General features: G+C 39.0%; 1 protein-coding gene across 4 annotated transcripts in view; it reads left to right on the forward strand.

The window, feature by feature from the left end:
• The first annotated feature begins 241 nt into the window (after positions 1–241).
• The window catches only part of AGFG1 (ArfGAP with FG repeats 1), an 89084-nt gene continuing 69158 nt past the window's right edge, over positions 242–20167 (forward strand). For all 4 annotated transcript variants that reach the window (XM_054477401.2, XM_054477402.2, XM_054477404.2 and 1 more), the window contains exons 1-2: positions 242–693; positions 19611–19704. In XM_054477401.2, coding sequence (XP_054333376.1) covers positions 527–693; positions 19611–19704 — 261 coding nt within the window. In that variant the 5' untranslated portion in view covers positions 242–526. The remainder of the gene's footprint in view (positions 694–19610; positions 19705–20167) is intronic.

The following is a 20167-nucleotide window of genomic DNA, read 5'->3' on the forward strand; positions in this document are numbered from 1 at the left end:
CAGTGGAAAGCCCTTGAAGAGTTTTAAACAGAAGGGGAAGGTAACCCATGTGAAACGCTTTGCATATATAAGCGCTCAATAAATACTGTCTATTATTAATATTATTATCACCATTGTGTCTTCCCTACTTGGCTCCAGACACGGCCCATGCCTCAGCGCCGCCGCAGTGACTCCTCCTGGCCAGCAGAGGGCGCAAGCGGACACTTGGCTATCGGCCGCCTGGGGCGGGCCTCCTCTTGCCGTCCCCTTCCTCGTCTTTTCCCCTCAGGAGAAGTCGGGAAGGTGGCGGCGGCGGCGGCGGTTGTCCCGGCTGGGCCGGTTGGTGTGGCCCGTCAGCCCGCGTACCACAGCGCCCGCGCCGCGTCGAGCCCAGTACAGCCAAGCCGCTGCGGCCGGGTCCGGCGCGGGCGGCGCGCGCTGACGGAGGGCGGCGGCCGAGGCCAGGGCGGCCCGTGGGACCGCGGGTCCCCGGCGCAGCGCCGCCCGGCTCCCGGCCCTGCCGGCCTCTTCCCTTGGCGCCGCGGCCATGGCGGCCAGCGCGAAGCGGAAGCAGGAGGAGAAGCACCTGAAGATGCTGCGGGACATGACCGGCCTCCCGCACAACCGAAAGTGCTTCGACTGCGACCAGCGCGGCCCCACCTACGTTAACATGACCGTCGGCTCCTTCGTGTGTACCTCCTGCTCCGGCAGCCTGTGAGTGCGGGGCGGCCGGGCGGGTGTCGGGCCCTTCTCGGGAGGTGGGGGAGCGGGCGGCGGGACCGGGACTCTTCTGGGGCTGAGAAAGCGCCGGGCGGCGTGGGAGGCGGTCGGGGGCGGCCGTTGGGCGCCGGCTGGCGGGCGCGGCGTGGGAGGCTGCGAGCTGGATGCGCAGGGCCCGGGCCGCCGGGCTGGGGATGCGTTTTCGGTTTTGCCGGGCGAGGGTTTACGTTCTGGGCAGCCTTCGTGGGTGGGACGTGGGCGGGGTTGGGGTCAGGGAGGGGGCGGCCGGGGCGAGAGTCCTTGGTCTCCGCCGAGCCTGCGGCCGCCGCCCTCGCTCTCCAGCTCCCCGGGGCGCCGGGCTGTGGGAGGGGGGAAGACGCTAGGAGGCCGGGGGGGAGGTCCATGCGGGTCCTTTGTGTGCCCCGCCTCTCAGCGGCCCGGGAGCGGCGGTGCGGAGCGAGGCACCTGCTGGGCGCTCGTGCTGGGGGTCGGGGAGAAGCTGGTGTGGGAGGGAGGGACGCCTGCCTCGCCCGTGCCTTTTTTCCTGGGTCGAGAGTACCTAGGTAACTGGGAGAAAGCAGGCACTTAGGAGTAGTAGCAGGATGAAAGCATCTTGATGGCAGATGTGAATCCCCTGGGAAAAGTTCGAAAGGATTAATTGCGGGAGGGGGAGGCAGAGGAGCAGATTTGAAGCTGTGGGATTTTAGTTTTATGGTCCGAAGAGAGTGTTGAGTTTGGGGAAAGTTTTAATGGCGATAAGGTACCCACTAGGAGCTGTGTGATTCTAAATATGATGGAGTTATCTGTGAGATTTATCTGTATCTCGCTATCAATACCCGAGTGCCCTGGCTGTACACAGAAATGAGGAGAGCTAGCAAGTCAGCATGACTTCAGAAAGACACTACCGTCCTGAGTTACTGGGATGATTTGTGTTTGTTGTTCTTTGCTTCATTAAGCTTTATTTTGATAAAGATTTTTATTGCCGTGCAATTTCATTTGGAAAATTTGCAGGTGGTTTTGGAATTGATAAAATGCTTTTATATTATTGTCTTGTATTTAAAGTTACTAACAACGTGGCAGTTACTAAGTATTCTTAAAACCTTTGCTTGTAAGATTAATACAAAGCACATAATACTTTATGTGGGAAAATTGATTTCTTAAAACTTAGAAAATGCAGAACATGTCTAGTAATGTACTATTTGCTTTTTAAAGTTGGGCAAAGAGGCATTATTAGTATTACATGAGTGTTATTTCTTCAGCAGACATTTTTTTGGTGCCTATTAGGTTGTGTAAGGCCCTGGGGTGTGCCAGTAAATATAGCAAAGTCTTGTTCTCTTGGTTCTTACAGTCCAGTGGGGATGCAAAAGTAAGAAAAATGTCTTGGGCAAGTACTATGCTGAACATTAAAATTGTTTGATAGGAGAGTCCTCATGGTTACTTTTAGGCTGTGTGGCCAGGGAAACACTCTGAGAAGTTGCCAGTTAATGATATTCTTGAATTACTACAGAATCACAGAGCTAGGTGAAATCAAGGAGGTAGCCTGGTTCATGCATTTCATTACAGAAAAAGGAATAAAGCTAGAAAGTTGTTACTTACTTTGGACAATATTGGTTCCAAAATGAAGCCAACAGAACAGTTGTAATTGTATTTGATTTTTATTACATGTTTAAGATGTATGTCCTGCTTTTACTAAACACAGGTCCTTTGATCCATGTAAAGTATTTGATTTGGAAAAAATACATATATTTACATTTCCGGATTTCTGACATTTCTGTGTAGTCCTTGCAAGTACAGCAGCAAATGTGTAATATCAAGGAAATGTTTTCAAATTTCTTCCTAGATACCACATTTCAGAAACATTCTGCATAAAAGGATATCTCAGTATAATGACAATTATTTATCTTAATGGAACTTAATCTGTGGCAGATAGGACTTCATTTCTCTATTGAGTCATTCCACAAATATTTATTGCTCACTTGTCCTGTGTCATAAGTTACTTGGATCTTAACTGTTCTATGGAGCGTGCCTTGTAAGTATGTAAACGTAGAGTTACAATATATTGTAGTATTTCCTTTCTGTGAATGAGATAGCCATGAAATATGTAAATGATACAGCTTCTCTGGGAGTTGATGCCTGAGCAAAGACCTTTAAGGACAAATTCTGCTTCATATATTTGAAAGATCAAGTACTTATGAGCCAGGTACACATGGCTTTGAATCCTGACTCCAAGTATTAGTTATGCGATATTGAGAATGCCACTCAATCTATTTGAGCTTGATTTTTCTCATATATGAAACAGTGAGGATAAGATTTCCCTTGTAGGTTTTGGATGTAGATTTGTTTTCAGTATTAAAAATAATGTATGTTAAACATCTCACGTAATGCCTGGTATATAGCAAGTGCCCTATAGATGAGAAGCATCAACGGAGAGGACATGCCATGAGTAAGGGAACAGTACTGTATGTGAAAGATATTAAATAAGAAATATCCTAATAAAAATCTGTCACTTTGGATTTTATGGTTGTAACTCAAAACCGGAATCAAATTGGTTTAAAAATATGAAGGGTTTATTGATTGATGTTAAAGTAAAACTATCCAGTGGCTTAATAATATTGCCTAGATTTTCCTCATTCCAGTATGGTTGTCCCCAGCTCCTGGGTATACTGCCTTAATTACGTCGTTGGTCCAATACTTTCAGAAGTTCTGCATTTCCCTCTGATTGGGTTAGCTTAGATCATGCCACAACTGGACACATGTTCTAACCTGACTTCATTGTCACAAGGATCCCCAAATAGAGTTCCCAAATCTGAAATCTAGAATTCTTGGGATGTAGGGAATGAAGACTAGAGTGGCAACCATCAAATGTCTACTGCAGAACGTTGGAGGGACAATAGCTTCTGAAGATTTTTTTTCTTTGACAAGCAATAGTGCAGGAAAATAATTTAGGAAGAATAATGTAACTCTTGGGTTTAATAATTACGTATTTGCTGTTTAGATTACATGGTATAATTGAAAGAATATGGATTTTGAAGTCAGATTTTGACAATGCTACTAGCTTCGTGGCTTAGGGCAAGGTGTTAAGCTAGGCCACTACATGTAGATTGGCCCAAATCCATCCTCATAGCCTCAGTTTCTTTATTTATGTTAAGAAGATAACATATAGCTCAGGGTTGTTAAGAGGATTCAATGATACACATCCTTACTGTATTTACTTATTGAGTACATACCGTATTTGAGGATAGGGCTAAGCACTGGAGTTACAAATATTGAAATAAGGCATGCTAGCTGCCATTCCTTGATTTACCTGGAAAATATGAATACATAGCAAATAGTATCCACTATCGTGAATTCTAAGTTTTAGGATAGTGACATACCTTCTATCATTTATACTAATACCTTTTTTAAAAATAAATTGAACTAGCATCTTGTTGTTAATGTTACTAGACTTGGAGCTAATCTTTCTTGTTTCTTTTTTTTCAGATAACTGTCCTATATGCTTGAATGATGTTCAGTCAGAGTATAACTGAATTTAGATTGTGAAACTTTAAAATGAACTTCAGAGTTAGATGCAGTTAAACTGTTTGTTACTGAGGCAGAATGATGAAGGCATCCTAACTGATTGGTTTGTCACTATCTTTCACTATCTTTCTGATTGTATTTATGGAAATCCCTAAAATTCTGAATGGACACTCCAAACATTTAAAATATAGCCAACAGTAAAAATGGCCTTCATGTTAAATAACTTCTAGTTGATTTAAAGACTAGTTTTAGACCAAATTATTTGTTTTATAGAGACTATAAACATTAGTATAATTGATATGTAATATAAAAGATTGTCCTAGCCTTAAAAAGTGATCCATAAATTTTTCAGTGAGGGTTTAGATAAAACAAAAAATAACATTTGAGAAAGAGGTTGCCACTCTTAATACCATCTATTTTATGTGGACAGTGCATTTAAGCTTGAAATTTCACAGGTAATAAATGTAGCTGGATAGTAACTTATATTCTATTGATTCTGTGTACATTTTGACTCTTAAGATGAATATTACAAGAATTTTAATTTTTTTTAGATGACAGATGAAAAGAAGTATTTAATGTTTTTATACAATTAGTAGCATTAGGATGGATTGCAAATCAGATGCTCTTTTGGAGCTCTGTGTATAATATTCAGGACCTTATGAGGTCACAGTGAGCAGGGATTTATATTCTTAATTCCTTTTTTACTTTTTTTGGATACTCTGATATGGCCACATTCAGTTAAGTATTTAGAGTAAGTGGCCAAAATATTTTATACTTTCTCTCTCTCTCTTTTTATTTTTTTTTTTAAGACATAGTCTCCGTCACACAGGCTGGAGTGCAGTGGTATGATTGCGGCTCACTGCAACCTCTGCCTCCCGGGTTCAAGCCGTTCTCCTGCCTCAGCCTCCCAAGTAGCTGGGATTACAGGTGCCTGCCACCACGCCCGGCTAGTTTTTGTATTTTTAGTAGAGAATGGGTTTCGCCATGTTGGCCAGGCTCGTCTTGAACTCCTGACCTCAGGTGATCTACCGCCTTGGCCTCTCAAAGTGCTGGAATTACAGGCATGAGCCACCTCACCTGGCCTAGATACTTTTTCAATTGTGAAGGACAAATTTTTTATTTTAAGCAAATATTTATTAAGTGCCAGATACTAGCCCATGTGCTGGAGATACAACAGTTAAAGTACTTATTGAAAAAAGAAAATAAAAACTATTGAGTGCTAGCTGTGTGACAGACATTCTAGTAACAGTGATGTGAGGAAGGTACTATTATCCAAGCTCAACTTTAAGTTGTAAAATTAGTGCACACTCTTAGTGTTTTGCTGTTATAACCTGCTAGAAGTTGGGATCTGGAACTGATGCTGATTCCACCACCAAAGAATGTATGGTTACCATGGTTACCGTAAATTGTTGTGAATTCTATATTTTGGGGATTTAAATGGTAGATTTTACTTCATTGTGTTTCAAATGGCAGAAAAGACTTTTTCTTTTTTTTGTTTTTATTTTTTGAGACGGAGTTTCGCTTGTCGCCCAGGCTGGAGGGCAGTGGTGCGATCTCACCTCACTGCAACCTCCGCCTCCCAGGTTCAAGCGACTCTCCTGCCTCAGCCTCCCAAGCAGCTGGGATTGCAGGCATGCACCAGCATGCCCGGCTAAATTTTTTTTGTATTTTTAGTAGAGATGGGGTTTCACCATGTTGGCCAGGCTGGTCTTGAACATCTGACCTCAGGTGATCCACCTACCTTGGCCTCCCAAAGTGCTTGGATTACGAGCATGAGCCACCATGCCCAGCCCAGAATAGATATTTTATGATGCATCATAAATGTTTGTTTTATGGCTGTGTCATGCTTTTTATTATTTTTAAGGAACTTCTTAGCTCCAAAATGTGTGTTCTTATTTTTGAGTTTCATAGAGAAAATACTATTGTGTATTCTGAATTCAATGGGAACGATGGTGCCGTTCCGACAGCGATTCTTTTGAATTTGGCATGTCCATACTACCATGTGCCGTAATTCTCGTGCTATTTTTTATATTTGAATTCTAATTAGAACCCCTCATTCTGTGCAGTCAAGATTGATAGTGGATAAGTTTATCAAAAAATTCAGTTAAAGCAAGCAATCAGTTAAAAAAAAAAAAGAACAATACATACATGCACACATACATATACATGTATCTATTATATATACACATATATATTTAGCAAGCATAGGTTTTTTTGTTTGTTTGGGTTTTGTTGTTGTTTTGAGACAGGGTCTCACTCTGTTGCCCAGGCTGGAGTGCAGTGGCATTATCATGGTTCACTGCAGCCTTGACCTCCCCAGGCTTAGGTGATCCTCCGACCTCAGCTTCCCAGGTACCTGGAACTACAGGCGCGTGCCACCATGCCTAGCTAATTTTTGTAGAAATGGGGTTTTGCCATGTTGCCAGGCTGATCTCCAACTCCTGGCTCAAGCAATCCTCCTACCTTGGTCTTCCAAATTGTGGGGATTACAGGCGTGAGTTACCATGCCCTGCCTCAAGCTTAGGTTTTTAAATTTTAACATACAACTTTTAATTTGCTGGCACATAAAGCTTTGAATATGGGTCCACTGATTAGATTCTTTGTCCTCTAATGTAACCCAGACTCATGCTGTACTATTTATGATTTTTAGCATTTTAATGTACTTATACAACTGTTTGAATGCTGAATTCTTCTAGATTTTTATATTTCTCTCAGTCTTTTACAGTTCTTTTCCGTGGTCAAATAACAGCTTATCCTAGTGACTTGTTTTAGTCTCTAAAAATACCTAGTTTACATGGAAATAATTCTCACTCGTGCCATTGTTTTACATGACATTCATTTAAACTATATACTTACCAAGTACTATACCAACTATATTACCAAATACTATACCAGACAAATTTTGATAAGCATGAAACTCACTCTCTCCTGAGAGAGGAGCAGGAGAGAGTGGCCTTCTAGCCATGAATGTTCATTGTGCAGTAGGCAGTAACTTTAGGTTTCTCAGAGGGAAGGAGAAACATAGATTTAACCAGCAAATTGGATAAGAAGGACTTCTGTATAGTGCTGTGGGTACCTTTTATACTGGGAAAACTCCAGCATTCAGTGTGTGGTGACATCATTTTGACCATAACCGAGTATAAAGGCATCATTGCCATGTGAAGCCTTTTTCTGTTCCTTATTCATTCATCCATCATTTTTGGCATGTGATTTTTAAACACTGGCTTTTAGTTTCAAAGTGGATAAAATACAGTTTAGATTAAATTTACATTAAATTTTATAATATTAGTGCATTATAAATGAAAAGAACTAAGACATTGTTTTAAAAGAACTTGCCGACCTCTGGATCTCAATTTGAAAATCACTGTCTCTTTAGAAACCTCTGTATCTGTTCCAATAGCATTCTTTGGAAAACAGGCACATCTCCTTATTTGATATTTTCCTTCTTCTCTATGCAGCGTGCATGATGTTCACATTTGTGAGAAACTCCTATGGAAATATTCAGGACTAGGTGTTATTACTCCCCCTCATTTTTTTCCCCCACTTGAATGTGTTTTCTAATTCAAATCAAAGTGATTGTCTAGGGAAATAGAACTTGGATACCTTTAATGTATGTAAAAACGTTTTTAAATCATTTATAACTTTGAGTACTTACATTAATAGCATGTTCCTTGTGACATCTTTTACAACTTTACACATGAGAACTATTGCCAAAGACACCTGATTGAACATTAGAATGAAATTCATGAACTATACAGTGGGGACAGGAAACTTACTTGAGTTGTTTGAAATACAGAGAATTAATTTTTGTTTGTGTTAGAACATACTTTGCTCAAAGACTTCTGACTAAGATAGCAATCTTTTTGATTGACACCATACATGTTTTGTAGAGGTCATAATTATACCTTGCTTTTATTCTGGTTGCTTATTTTAAGAGGAATGTTAACAAACTGGAGCATGCTCCAAGGAATCTGATCAAGATGGTAAGGAAGTTTGAAACTATGTATTAGAGGAACATTTGCAGGAACCAAAAATGCTACGAGCTTAAAGAAGAAAAGATTAGACAGTGGGGGAGCTGTACACATGATCACTGTCATTGGGTAATTTAAGGCATTGGGAGAGGTAATAGATTTATTTTTACGACTCTAGGGGGAGATGCAACACCAGTGTTTGTAAGTTATGGAGAAACAGTGTATGTTCAGGAAAGGAAAGAGGAATTTTCCTTGTAATTGTCAGATTCCAAAAATTCTTGTCTTTCCATATTTCTTTTTTTATTTTATTTTATTTTTGAGACGGAGTCTTACTCCATCTCCCAGGCTGGAGTGCAGTGGCGCCAACTCAGCTCACTACAACTTTCATCTCTCAGGTTCAAGTGATTCTCCTGCCTCAGCCTCCCTGGTAGCTGGGATTACAGGCATGAGCTGCAATGAACTTCTTTCGATATGATCAGATGCATCAGCTACTTTTTTTTTTTTTTTTTAACCATTTCTGGGTACTTTTGTAATCTTCTGCTCTGGAAATGGTGCTGTCTAGGCCTGCTGTGCGGCTCTCATACCGGAACTTTTCTTCTACCTTCATTCTGGAAATTCCCTTCACCTGTAACCTATGTTAGATGCTCTCTTTCCAGGACCCCCAACATTTCCATTAGCCTCCTGATGAAAGGTGAATGAGAGGTCATTTTTGAAAGCCACAAAGCTGAAAATGTTTTATTCTGCCTTCTTTTTAAAAATTAGTTTGTCTACATTCACAAAGGTGAAAATACTTTACCCTTGGAACTTTCAGTATATTGCTTAGTTGTCTTCAAACCTTCAGTGTTGCTGTTGAGAAGTCTGATGCTATTCTTATTACTGAGTCTTTCTGACCCACTTCTTTTCTTCCCTCTTTTGGAGTATGTAAGATCTTCTTTTCTTCCTGCTGTTCAGAACCTCATATTGAAGTATTTCGGTGTAGGTCTTTTGTTCAGTGTTTTAGGCTTTTTTTTTTTTTTTTGAATTTGTTTGGAAACTCACGCTTTTTGTAGTTGAGACATATTTTCTCCAATCTTCTTTTCTGGGGAATATAAAAGCCTATGATGCCACTGTTCTGGGAGCCAAGTTGAGGGAGGTGACTGTCATTCTGTGTGTACGATCTTAGATAATCCTCCAGCTTTCCACATGGTGCCTAACAAGAGTCTTCAGCAGTGTCTTGAGTTTGAAGTCTCTGTGGTATAACCTCTTTAAAACTTTCCTTCAGACTTCTGCCTAGGGCTGGTGGGAGTATGCTTTTGGCTGTTAAGGAACTGGAGAGTCTAATGATTTCTGACCCCACTTTAAGCCTTCACCTGTATCCAGTTCCTTCAGTAAATCTTCATATGTCCTGTGGTGGCAATCAGTTTCCAGTTGGCTTCTCCCACCTTTGCAGAAGCTTCTGTTTTGGCTTTCTCCATAAAGTCCCTTACTGCTGGTATTTTGTTTTTTAAATCTTCCAAATTTTGTTATTCGAGAACTGTCGTGTGCTTTTGGACTCTTCTCTTGTTCTCTGACGCTGTGTTTATTTTAATTTTTGTGGGCACATAGTAGGTGTATGTATTTATGAGGTACACAAGATAGGAGTTTTGATACAGGCATGCAGTGTGAGATGAACACATCATGGTAACCCTCTGTCTCTTGTGGGTTAATACCTTCTTATTCCTTTACTGTCATTTCATTGGGGGTTTGGGCATGTGAAGACATTTAGATTTTGTCCACTACTTTTTTTTTTTGAGACGGAGTCTTGCTGTCGCCCAGGTTGGAGTGCAGTGGCACAGTCTCACTGCAAGCTCCGCCTCCCGGGTTCACGCCATTCTCCTGCCTCAGCCTCCCGCGTAGCTGGGACTACAGGTGCCCACCACCTCGCCCCGCTAATTTTTCGTATTTTTAGTAGAGATGGGGTTTCGCTGTGTTAGCCAGGATGGTCTCGATCTCCTGACCTCATGATCCGCCCGCCTCAGCCTCCCAAAGTGCTGGGATTACAGGCGTGAGCCACCGCGCCCGGCCTTGTCCAGTACTTTTAACTAGAATGCCTTAATTAGGTTTAAATCATAACTTGAATATTATTTTTTAGATGCTTGCTCTAAGTGTTACAAGGACCTTATGGTGTAGTATTTGTGGCTTTCCCAGAAACTCAGAATAACAATTGGGATTTATATCATGCTTATTATTATATATGGAAAGCTAAATATATTCAGTTTTTTAATGTCGGACTCTGGATAGACGAATATTTTGGACTAGCCAACATATATGGTGTCTTGGCATCAATAGTTTGTAGATTTGATAACCTACTAAAGGCACCTTCCATCTGTTCTAGATTTTAAATGTATAATTTTATGCTATGAAACATATGTAATATTTTTAGTAAATAACTAGGATGGGCTAGATCTCAATGTCAACTTTATTACTTTCTGCCAGTATTATTGGCGACTACATAAACTTCCACAGGTTATTAAAAATATTTTAACCAGCTTCTCTCCCAGCAGGAGAAAAACAATTAATAAAACTAACTAAATAAGCTTTCCTACTTACTCATCCAGCACAGATTGTTATTTGAATTGAACAAATGGCTATTTGCAAGATTGTTTGAGGCCTGGTTAAGAGCAGCATACTGATGGACATATGGAATGAGTCACACCATCTGGTTACAGTCATACCTGGGTGGTGGTCATTAAAACTAAATCTCCTGGGGATCTGCAGATGTCTTAATTATACTACAAAAATGTATTGGGCTGCACCAGTAGGCTACTTTGAACTTCTTGAAACCAATTAACTTGCAAACATATTTTCAAGATATCAAAACTGCAGTTATTGAGTCTTTTTTTTTTTTTTTTTTTCCCACAAAACTGAAGACTTAAAATGTGTATTTGAGGATCTGGAATGGGTGGTACTTTATTTAGTATTGGCCCCATGAAAGTAATGTGGTTTACTTACCCAACACTTTCATCCAATAGTTATGACTAATATCATGACAGAAAAGTGTTTTATAAACACTGAATTCACCCTGCAGCTAGAAGAGCTTTAGCAAAAATGGGAAGTGACACCAGGTTCACATCTTAAAAATACTTGTTTTGATTCACTACAGGATTTTATTCACTTAAATGATCAAATTTGGTAGGTGAAGATAGTCTGCTAATGATATATTTAATTAGTCTAAAAATTGTGGTTACTGTAGATACTAACAGGAAATCAGGACTACAGTTTTTTTATTTCTTAACATACATTGTAATTTTTTGGTATGCAGGTCTGTGAATCTTAACATATGTATAGATTCATATAGCCACCACTCAAATTAGAACATGCAAGTTTTCCATCACCCCAAGAAACTTTTAGCCCTTGTTTTTACTGTACTCCTGGCAATTACTGATCCGTTCTCCTACACTGCAGGTTTTGTCTTTCCAAGAATGTTGTGTAAATGGACTCATAACTTTACTAGATTGCCTTTTTTCACTCAACATATTATCTTTAAGATTAATCCAAGTTAGTTATTGTTTATCTTAATAGTTTGTTCCTCCTTGTTGCTAAGTAGTATTCCATTGCTTGTTTTTCCATTTTCCATTTGAGGAGTTTCTAGTTTTTAATATATATGAATGGAAATGCTGTAAATGTTTATGCTCAAGTTTTTGGGTGAACATAAGTTTTCATTTCACTTGGGTAAATATCTAGGGCTAGGTTGTATGTCACATGCATGTTTAATTAAAAAATTGGCAAAGTTTTTTTGGTTTTGATTTTTCCCTTTTACTTGTGGAATTCCATTTTCTTTTTCTTTATTATACTTTAAGTTTTAGGGTATATGTGCACAACGTGCAGGTTTGTTACATATATATACATGTGCCATGTTGGTGTGCTGCACCCATTAACATTAGGTATATCTCCTAATGCTATCCCTCCCCCCTCCCCCCACCCTCCATTTTCTTTTATGGTCACAATTGAAATGTTACTATTGATATTAACATTCCAGAGTTAATCAGTATTTTAATCTTCTGTTAATACAAGGTCTTTAAAAATGCAAAGTAGTTTCATTTAAGTGGTGTTTTTTTTTTTTTTTGAGACGGAGTTTTACTTTGTGCCCCAGGCTGGAGTGCAGTGGCGTGATCTCAGCTCACTGCAACCTCTGCCTCCCAGGTTCAAGTGATTGTCCTGCCTCAGACTCCTGAGTAGCTGGGATTGAGGATTGCCACCACACGTGGCTAATTTTTGTATTTTTAGTAGAGATGGGGTTTTAACCATGTTGGCCAGGCTGCTCTCGAACTCCTGACCACAGGTGATCCACACGCCTGCTGAGATTAAGATTACAGGCGGGAGCCACCACGCCTGGCTCATTTAAGTGTTATTGTTGGTAAACATATTATTTGTCCCTTTTATCCTTCTGTTAATTGGATGTTACTGTAATAAGATGATATTTGTTTAGATTTGCCAGTTTACAGTTTGCTTACCCCTTAGCATCTCAAGACTTTCTTGGGTCATTTTTCTTCTTAAAGTATATATACAGTATAAGCTTCTCTAATGAAGATCTCTTAGTATTTTTTTTTTCTTTGAGATGGAGTCTCACTCTGTTACCCAGGCTGGAATGCAGTGGTATGATCTTGGATCACTGTAACCTCTGCCTCCTGGGTTCAAGTGATCTTCCTGCCTCAGCCTCCCCAGTAGCTGGGATTACAAGTGTGCACCAACATGCCCAGCTAATTTTTGTATTTTTGTTGTTAGTAGAGACGGGGTTTCACCATGTTGGCCAGGCTGGTCTCGAACTCCTGAGCTCAGGTGATCTGCCCACCTTGGCCTCCTAAAGTGCTGGGATTACACACATAAGCCACCGTGCCTAGCCTAGTGGTTTTTTTTTGTTTTTGTTTTTTATCTGAAGATAACTGTTATTTTGATCTTATACTTCAAATATAGCTTTGCTGGATTCACAAGTTATTTTCTTCTTACCACTTGAAGATAATATTCCATGGTCTTCTCCCTTCCATTGAGAAGTCTACTACGAGCCAAATTTTGTTCCCTATATTTTCTTTCCAGTTGCTTTTAAGATCTTCTCTGTCTTTGAAGTTTCACCGAATTGTTTCTTTTTTGTTTTTGAGACGGAGTCTCACTCAGGCTAGAGTGCAATGGCGTGATCTTAGCTCACTGCAACCTCCAACTCCCAGGTTCAAGTGATTTTCCTGCCTAAGCCTCCTGAGTAGCTAGGATTACAGGTACCCGCCACCATGCCCAGCTAATTTTTTTTTTTTTTTCCAGTAGAGATGGGGTTTTACCAGGTTGGCCAGGCTGGTCTGGAACTCCTGACCTCAGATGATCCACCCGCCTCAGCTTCCCAAAGTATTGGGATTACAGGTGTGAGCCACCGCACCCAGCCCAGATTGTTTTTAAATTGGATTTTATTTATCCGGATTTTGATGAGCTGTGCTTTTTATATCTGTAGATGCATGACTTTTATTGGATCTGAAAAAATCTCCGTCATTATCACTTCAGTGTTACCTTCCAGTTCATTAATTCTCTCTTTAGGTATGTCTAATCTGCTCTCTAACTGATTTGGTGAATTTTTAATTTCCACATTTATAATTTTTCATTTCTGAAAATTCTGATTTTTAAATTTGCCTCATTCTGATAATTACATATTTCCTGTTCATTTTTACTCCATCTTTCATTATTTTAATGTTTCCTGTATACTATATTTCTTAACTGGTAATTCAGATAGCTAGTCTTGGAGGGAGGTGGTGTTAATCTTTTGCATTTACTGACTCAAGCCCATTGGTTTGTTTCATTTTTGTGTGATAATTTTTACTGCAGCCTCATATTTTATTGAACTTAATATTTGGAAATCTTGATAGCTTAAATTGAAAATGCATTCCTTTAGAGAGAATTTGCATGTTCATGGGATCCTAGGATCCTATGTAACCTGAAGGTATTTTATTTCCTATCCAGGGTCTTAGGTTTAACTAAGACCTCTCTTAGGTTTAAGAGAGATATCTGAGGTTGAGCTCTGTCATCTCATCTCGCCTTGGCTATTGTTGGAACTTGCTTTCTGAACAACATTGCTTCTTGTGTATAACATGGGACACATTTCTGGTTTTAGCTTAATTTTTAATTTTTTGTCTTTCTTTTCTGTGGGGTGGGGGATCCTTAGAGATTTCCCTTTCTAAAAAGTTCAATAGTATGTTAATAGTCGTAGGGTTTTTGGGGGGTAATTTATGGACTATCATATTGTAGTAGAGGAGCCTTTTCAGTTTGCCATACTGTTGGAAGTAGAAATTAATGAGATTAAATATGTAAAGTGCCAGTCTAGATACTGCGTACATATTAATTTCCTACTGCCTTATTAACTTACATTTTGCCAACCAGTTCATATAAGAGTGCTTTATATTATATAGTTTATTTTTGGTTATTTGTTGTGGACACTTTCCTTAGTCTGTTTTCTAACTTAAATTTTAATATATATTCTATATGGATTTTAAACATGTATGTTTACTTTGTTGTTTATTTTTTCAGAGAGAGAAATATTTATTCTGTTTTCTGTTATTCTGAAAAGAAAGTTATGCAAGATTGAACCTTGGTAGAGTTTATATCTTAGTAGAGAGCCAAAGAACTTGCATTAATTTCTTTTGCTTGGTAATTTACATATTTATTATATTTAGAGCAGTGGTTCTCAACTGCAGGGGTTTTACCCTGTGGGGGATATTTGGCAATGTCCGGAAACATTTTTGATTGTCACTATTTGATGAAGGGTGCTACTGACATTTAGTGAGTAGAGCCAGGAATGCAGATGCTGCTCAACATCGTACAATGCATAGGACACCCCTCCACAATAAAGAATTATCCAACCCAAAATGTCAATAGTGCCAAAGTTAAGAAGCCTTGATTTAGAGAAATCAAGATAAGCTGTTGATGCTGGTGGGTATCACAGGATTTGCGAGGAAAGGTTTTCCAGGTTTTAGAAAAATTGAAAGAAAGCCTTAGAATGGAAAACCGTTCCCTCCTTCTCTTAATTTCTTTTTCTAATTCTTCAGCATAGATGTTCACATTCATAAAGCCAAGACTAAAAATCTAAATTTTTGGAATACTACTACTAGTCACTTGGACTTCCCATTATTTCTTACCCTTTATTCTACTGCAGAATACGTTATATTTATTATAGAAAACTTGGAGAGAATAGAAAATTATGAATAGAAAAAAATTCATTCGATCTCATCACTTATATACAAGAACTGTTAACATTTTGGAGTATTTGGTTTGTCTATTTTTTTTTTGCTGATCAAAAAATTAGTTCTGAGAATACTATATAATTTTTATCTTAAAAAGTTAAAGCACAATTGTAAGTGCATGATGTCGTACTTTTTAAAATTGTTATTTATTTAACCATTTCCTCTTTGGTGTGAAGTGTTTCTGATGTTTTCCTATTATGAATAATGTTTGGTGAACATCTTGTACATAGGTGGTCAGCTGTATTTCCAATTCCTTTTTTAGAATTGATTCCCAAAAGTGGCATAGCTGGGTCAAATGGGAGTAATGAGGTTCTTAATAAAAATTGGTGAGTTTATCCCACTATCAGTGTTTGAGACTACTCATGTTTTGGCGCGTGGGTGGGGTGTGGGTGGTATGGGGGCGAGACTACTCGTTTTCATTGCAACTCATCACTCTGAATGCTACTTAAGACGTTGATGGAATCAGTCTCAGCTTTTTTCAGACTCTTATAAGCATGTAAAATCCATGTACAAAGCTTTTGGAGGCTAAAAAATGAAAAATCCATGTACAGCCTTGCATTGAGATATAGTTAATATCCCTGAATAAATGGAATATAAAAGGGCAATTAGAGAAAGCAACATGAACACATAAAATTTCCTCATGGTTACTCAATTTATGTAATAAGTGTAGCCTTGTAAAATTGTCTGCCATTTTGTAAATTGAATCTTATTTTGAGTGTACTGAGAGAGCTCATTTGAATAAATCCTGTAACGAGTAACAAATCCTGTAACAGATTTCACTTGGAAAAAATGTCCTTTCCTCATTTGGTTATGAGTACATTCTGGTTGTACTTGTTTCATAAGTTCAAAATGTTGTTCACTTATTTAGGTAATATGAATACCTTCTTTGTGCATTAATAGACCCTGTGATATGATAGGGCCTGTGATATATTTACACACTGGACTGCATTTGTGAGATTACATATGTGTGATGTAACTTAAGAGTTAGGGTTAGCTTTATGAATTGTTGTTTCCTCATTGAACAATTTGAGAAGTATACGGGTATAATTGTTTGCTCCAAAATTTCCAAAACATACATCCTTTTAATAGTGTTTCATATGTCCTCATGAGAAAGTTACTCCTTTGCCTTTTCCATTTTTAAAAGGAGATATTACCAGTAGGTGGAAGTTAAGGCTTGTCTGGAACAAGGAGGAGATATTACAGAATAAGGAGAGACAAAGTTGCAAAGTGAGAAGGAAGGAGTAGAGGCATTTGAGAGAACAATAACGTGTTAATTCCTTTCGAATTGTTCTGGGGCAAGGTAGAATGTATTATATCATAAATGGTTAAACCTTCCCTGAAAGGGGTGGGTTAGTGTTCTCATAATACTGATGAGTTGGAAACAAAGTGTTGTGCCCTAAGTAAGTAATAATGACTTTTCTAAATTTTCACTTTTGGAAATTTATTTATTTATTTATTTATTTGAGAGTCTAGCTCTGTTGCCCATGCTGGACTGCAGTGGTGCAATCTCGGCTCACTGCACCCTCTGCCTCCCGGGTTCAGGCGATTCTGCTGCCTCAGCCTCCCGAGTAGCTGGAACTACAGGTGTGCGACACCACGCCCAGATAATTTTTGTAGTTTTTAGTAGAGACAGGGTTTCAACATGTTGGCCAGGCTGATCTCGAACTCCTGACCTCAAGTGATCTTTCCACCTTGGCCTCCCAAAGTACTGGGATTACAGGCGTGAGCCACTGTGCCCGGCCACTTTTGGAAATTTGGAACTAGTCTTTAGAGCCTTATTTTGTGATTGCAAGCTGTAAAGGTACTTGCAAGTTACTACTGAGGTTGTTTCTTCAGAGTTAAGTTTGAGTTTTTTTTTTTTTTTTTTTGAGACGGAGTCTCAGTCTGCTGCCCAGGATGGAATACAGTGGCGCGATCTCAGCTCACTGCAACCTCCGCCTCCTGGGTTCAAGCGATTCTCCTGCCTCAGCCTCCTGAGTAGCTGGCAGGCGCCACCACGCCTGCCTAATTTTCATATTTTTAGTAGAGATGGGGTTTCACCATGTTGGCCAGGCTGGTCTCGAACTTCTGACCTCAAGTGCTGTGCCCACGTTGGCCTCTCAAAGTACTGAGATTACAGGTGTGAGCCACCGTGCCTGGCCAAGTTTGAGAGTTTTACCAGAATAAAATTTCGGTTACTTAGTTCTTTTTGTTCAGCCTTTATTTCCCTATTTTATGACAACAGAAGGAAAAAATTAGTATAAAATTTAAACAAAGCAAAACAGAACAACCGCCAAACCCAAGTTAACTTTTCCCTATTTTGAAATTCGAAACAAATGAAGTGTAACTTGTCTTAATTCAGATCATGATCTGAAAGATGACATTTATCTGTGACAAGGGGGGGGGGAGAAAAAGAAGCAGTGAATTGAGGAGCTTCTCCTTTGTGTTTTGACAAAAATACTGTTTTTTGTTTGTTTTTTTTTTTTTTTTGAGACAGAATCTTGCTCTGTTGTCCAGGCCGGAGTGCAGTGGCACGATCTTGACTCATTGCAACCTCTGCCTCCTGGGTTCAAGCAATTTTCATGCCTCAGCCTCCCAAGTAGCTGAGATTACAGGTGCATGCCACCACGCCCAGCTTATTTTTGTATTTTTGGTAAAGACAGGGTTTTGCCATGTTGCCCAGGCTGGTCTTGAACTCCTGACCTCAAGTGAGCTCGTCGTCTCGGCCCCCCAAAGTGCTGGGGTTACAGATGTGAACCACAGCACCTGGCCCAAAAATACCGTGAATTTCTAGAATGTTATGCACCATATTTAATTATTCAAAATATTCTCAAAATATTTTTTAAAGACTTTTGGTACATTTATTATTTTACATCATTGTTAAATATCCTATTTAATTAGTGTGAATGATTACAAATTGACTGACAAATTCTTTAAAAATATTACTGCAGTTGACTGGGCGTGGTGGCTCACGCCTGTAATCCCAGCACTTTGGGAGGCCGAGGCGGGTGGATCACGAGGTCAGGAGATTGAGACCGTCCTGGCTAACATGGTGAAACCCCGTCTCTACTAAAAATACAAAAAATTAGCCAGACGTGGTGGCGGGTACCTGTAGTCCCAGCCACTCAGGAGGCTGAGGCAGGAGAATGGCGTGAACCCGGGAGGCGGAGCTTGCAGTGAGCCGAGACAGTGCCACTGCACTCCAGCCTGGGCAACAGAGCGAGACTCCATCTCAAAAAAAAAAAAAAAAAAAAATTACTGCAGTGATTGCTGTAGAACCCAGAGTTCAAATGAGACCTTTGTCAGAAAACATGACCCCAAAGTAGTTCTGTGGAACTTTGCATAGGTTACTTGGTATTTTGCATAGACTATTGGGCCATTATTCTTGTGGGTTGACCTGCCCACAAGATAGTAGGACAACATGTAAATACTTATTAAATCTGTTTGAGTGCATTTCCACTCAGTTTTTCATGTGCGTGTTCAAACATCAAGATAAAGTCCTTTTAAGGCCATCCATACAGAAAAGGCTTCAGGGTTGTAAAGGACCTTAAAAATTGTTTAATCATGCATGCAGCAATTTTTTGAATCTCTTCCGTATGTCCGTGCAGTTTCCTCTTGTACACTCACTGTCTTCTGAGGTGACTGAAAATGTTCTTTGTTATGAATTCTTACTTGAATTGATGGCAAGATAGGACTTTACTGATTGGTTTATTACCTCAATTCATGACATTACTTGCAATATAGTTTTCTAAATTAGTCTTAAACTTATTTAAAGCTAACAGCTGTTTGATAAGGATATTTGTATAGCTCTGGTCTTATTATATCATTGTTTCTTAGGAAATATGAAATATTTAAAGAATTTTAATAATTCTTTCATAGAGTTCTTCATATGTATAGCCTTTTCATCAGAACACACTAAAGCACTATTTGCATTTCCTAGAAACTCATGTGTCACAGTTACTTTGTGTTTTTAACTAGGTGGTTAGTTGAATTTATTGTTAAGTCTATTATTTAATGAGTGTAACCAAACCTTAATATCTATTATTAAGTTTAATAGTTCAAAATAATTTAAAAATACTTTGAGTTTATGGAATGAAAACACTGTTGCAAGTTTGTGTGTTGGTTAAAAATATTTTGAATTACTAGATGTGTCATTTTAAAAATGTGGTATGTACTAGTAAATTTTGTAAAATATTTTATCTTTTAGGCGAGGATTAAATCCACCACACAGGGTGAAATCTATCTCCATGACAACATTCACACAACAGGAAATTGAATTCTTACAAAAACATGGAAATGAAGTAAGTGGGTTTTTTTTTTTTTTTTTGCAATGTTTAACTTTTTTGTTGGCAGTCATTTTAATAAGATGTAATAAGCTATTTAAAATGTTGAATTTCACGGTCTAAAAAAGTTATTTTTGTATTTTATATTTAGATATTTTAAAATGTACTCATTTAATAATGTATTTGGAATTAATGTTTACTACATAAACACTTTACCATAAATCTGAGGTGAAATGTGTGTATTTAAAAGTCATCAGTCTTGAATATAAAAGGCGTTTTGGAGGACACCCATTATTACAGTTGTTGTTAGTCTTCGCTTTAAAAGTCAAAAAAGAGGAAGATAATTCATTTTGTGAAGTTGTGTTAAACTTGTTAGAGTGTTGTATGATCAGCTTTCACTTGAAGTCCTCTATTTTTCCTAAATTTTTAACTTTGAATGTGTATGTGATGTGTAATGTTTAGCAGGTGTTCAGTAGGGAGG

The sequence above is a fragment of the Pongo pygmaeus genome, chromosome 11 (genome assembly GCF_028885625.2).
Source record: "Pongo pygmaeus isolate AG05252 chromosome 11, NHGRI_mPonPyg2-v2.0_pri, whole genome shotgun sequence".
NCBI classification, from domain to species: Eukaryota; Metazoa; Chordata; class Mammalia; order Primates; family Hominidae; genus Pongo; species Pongo pygmaeus.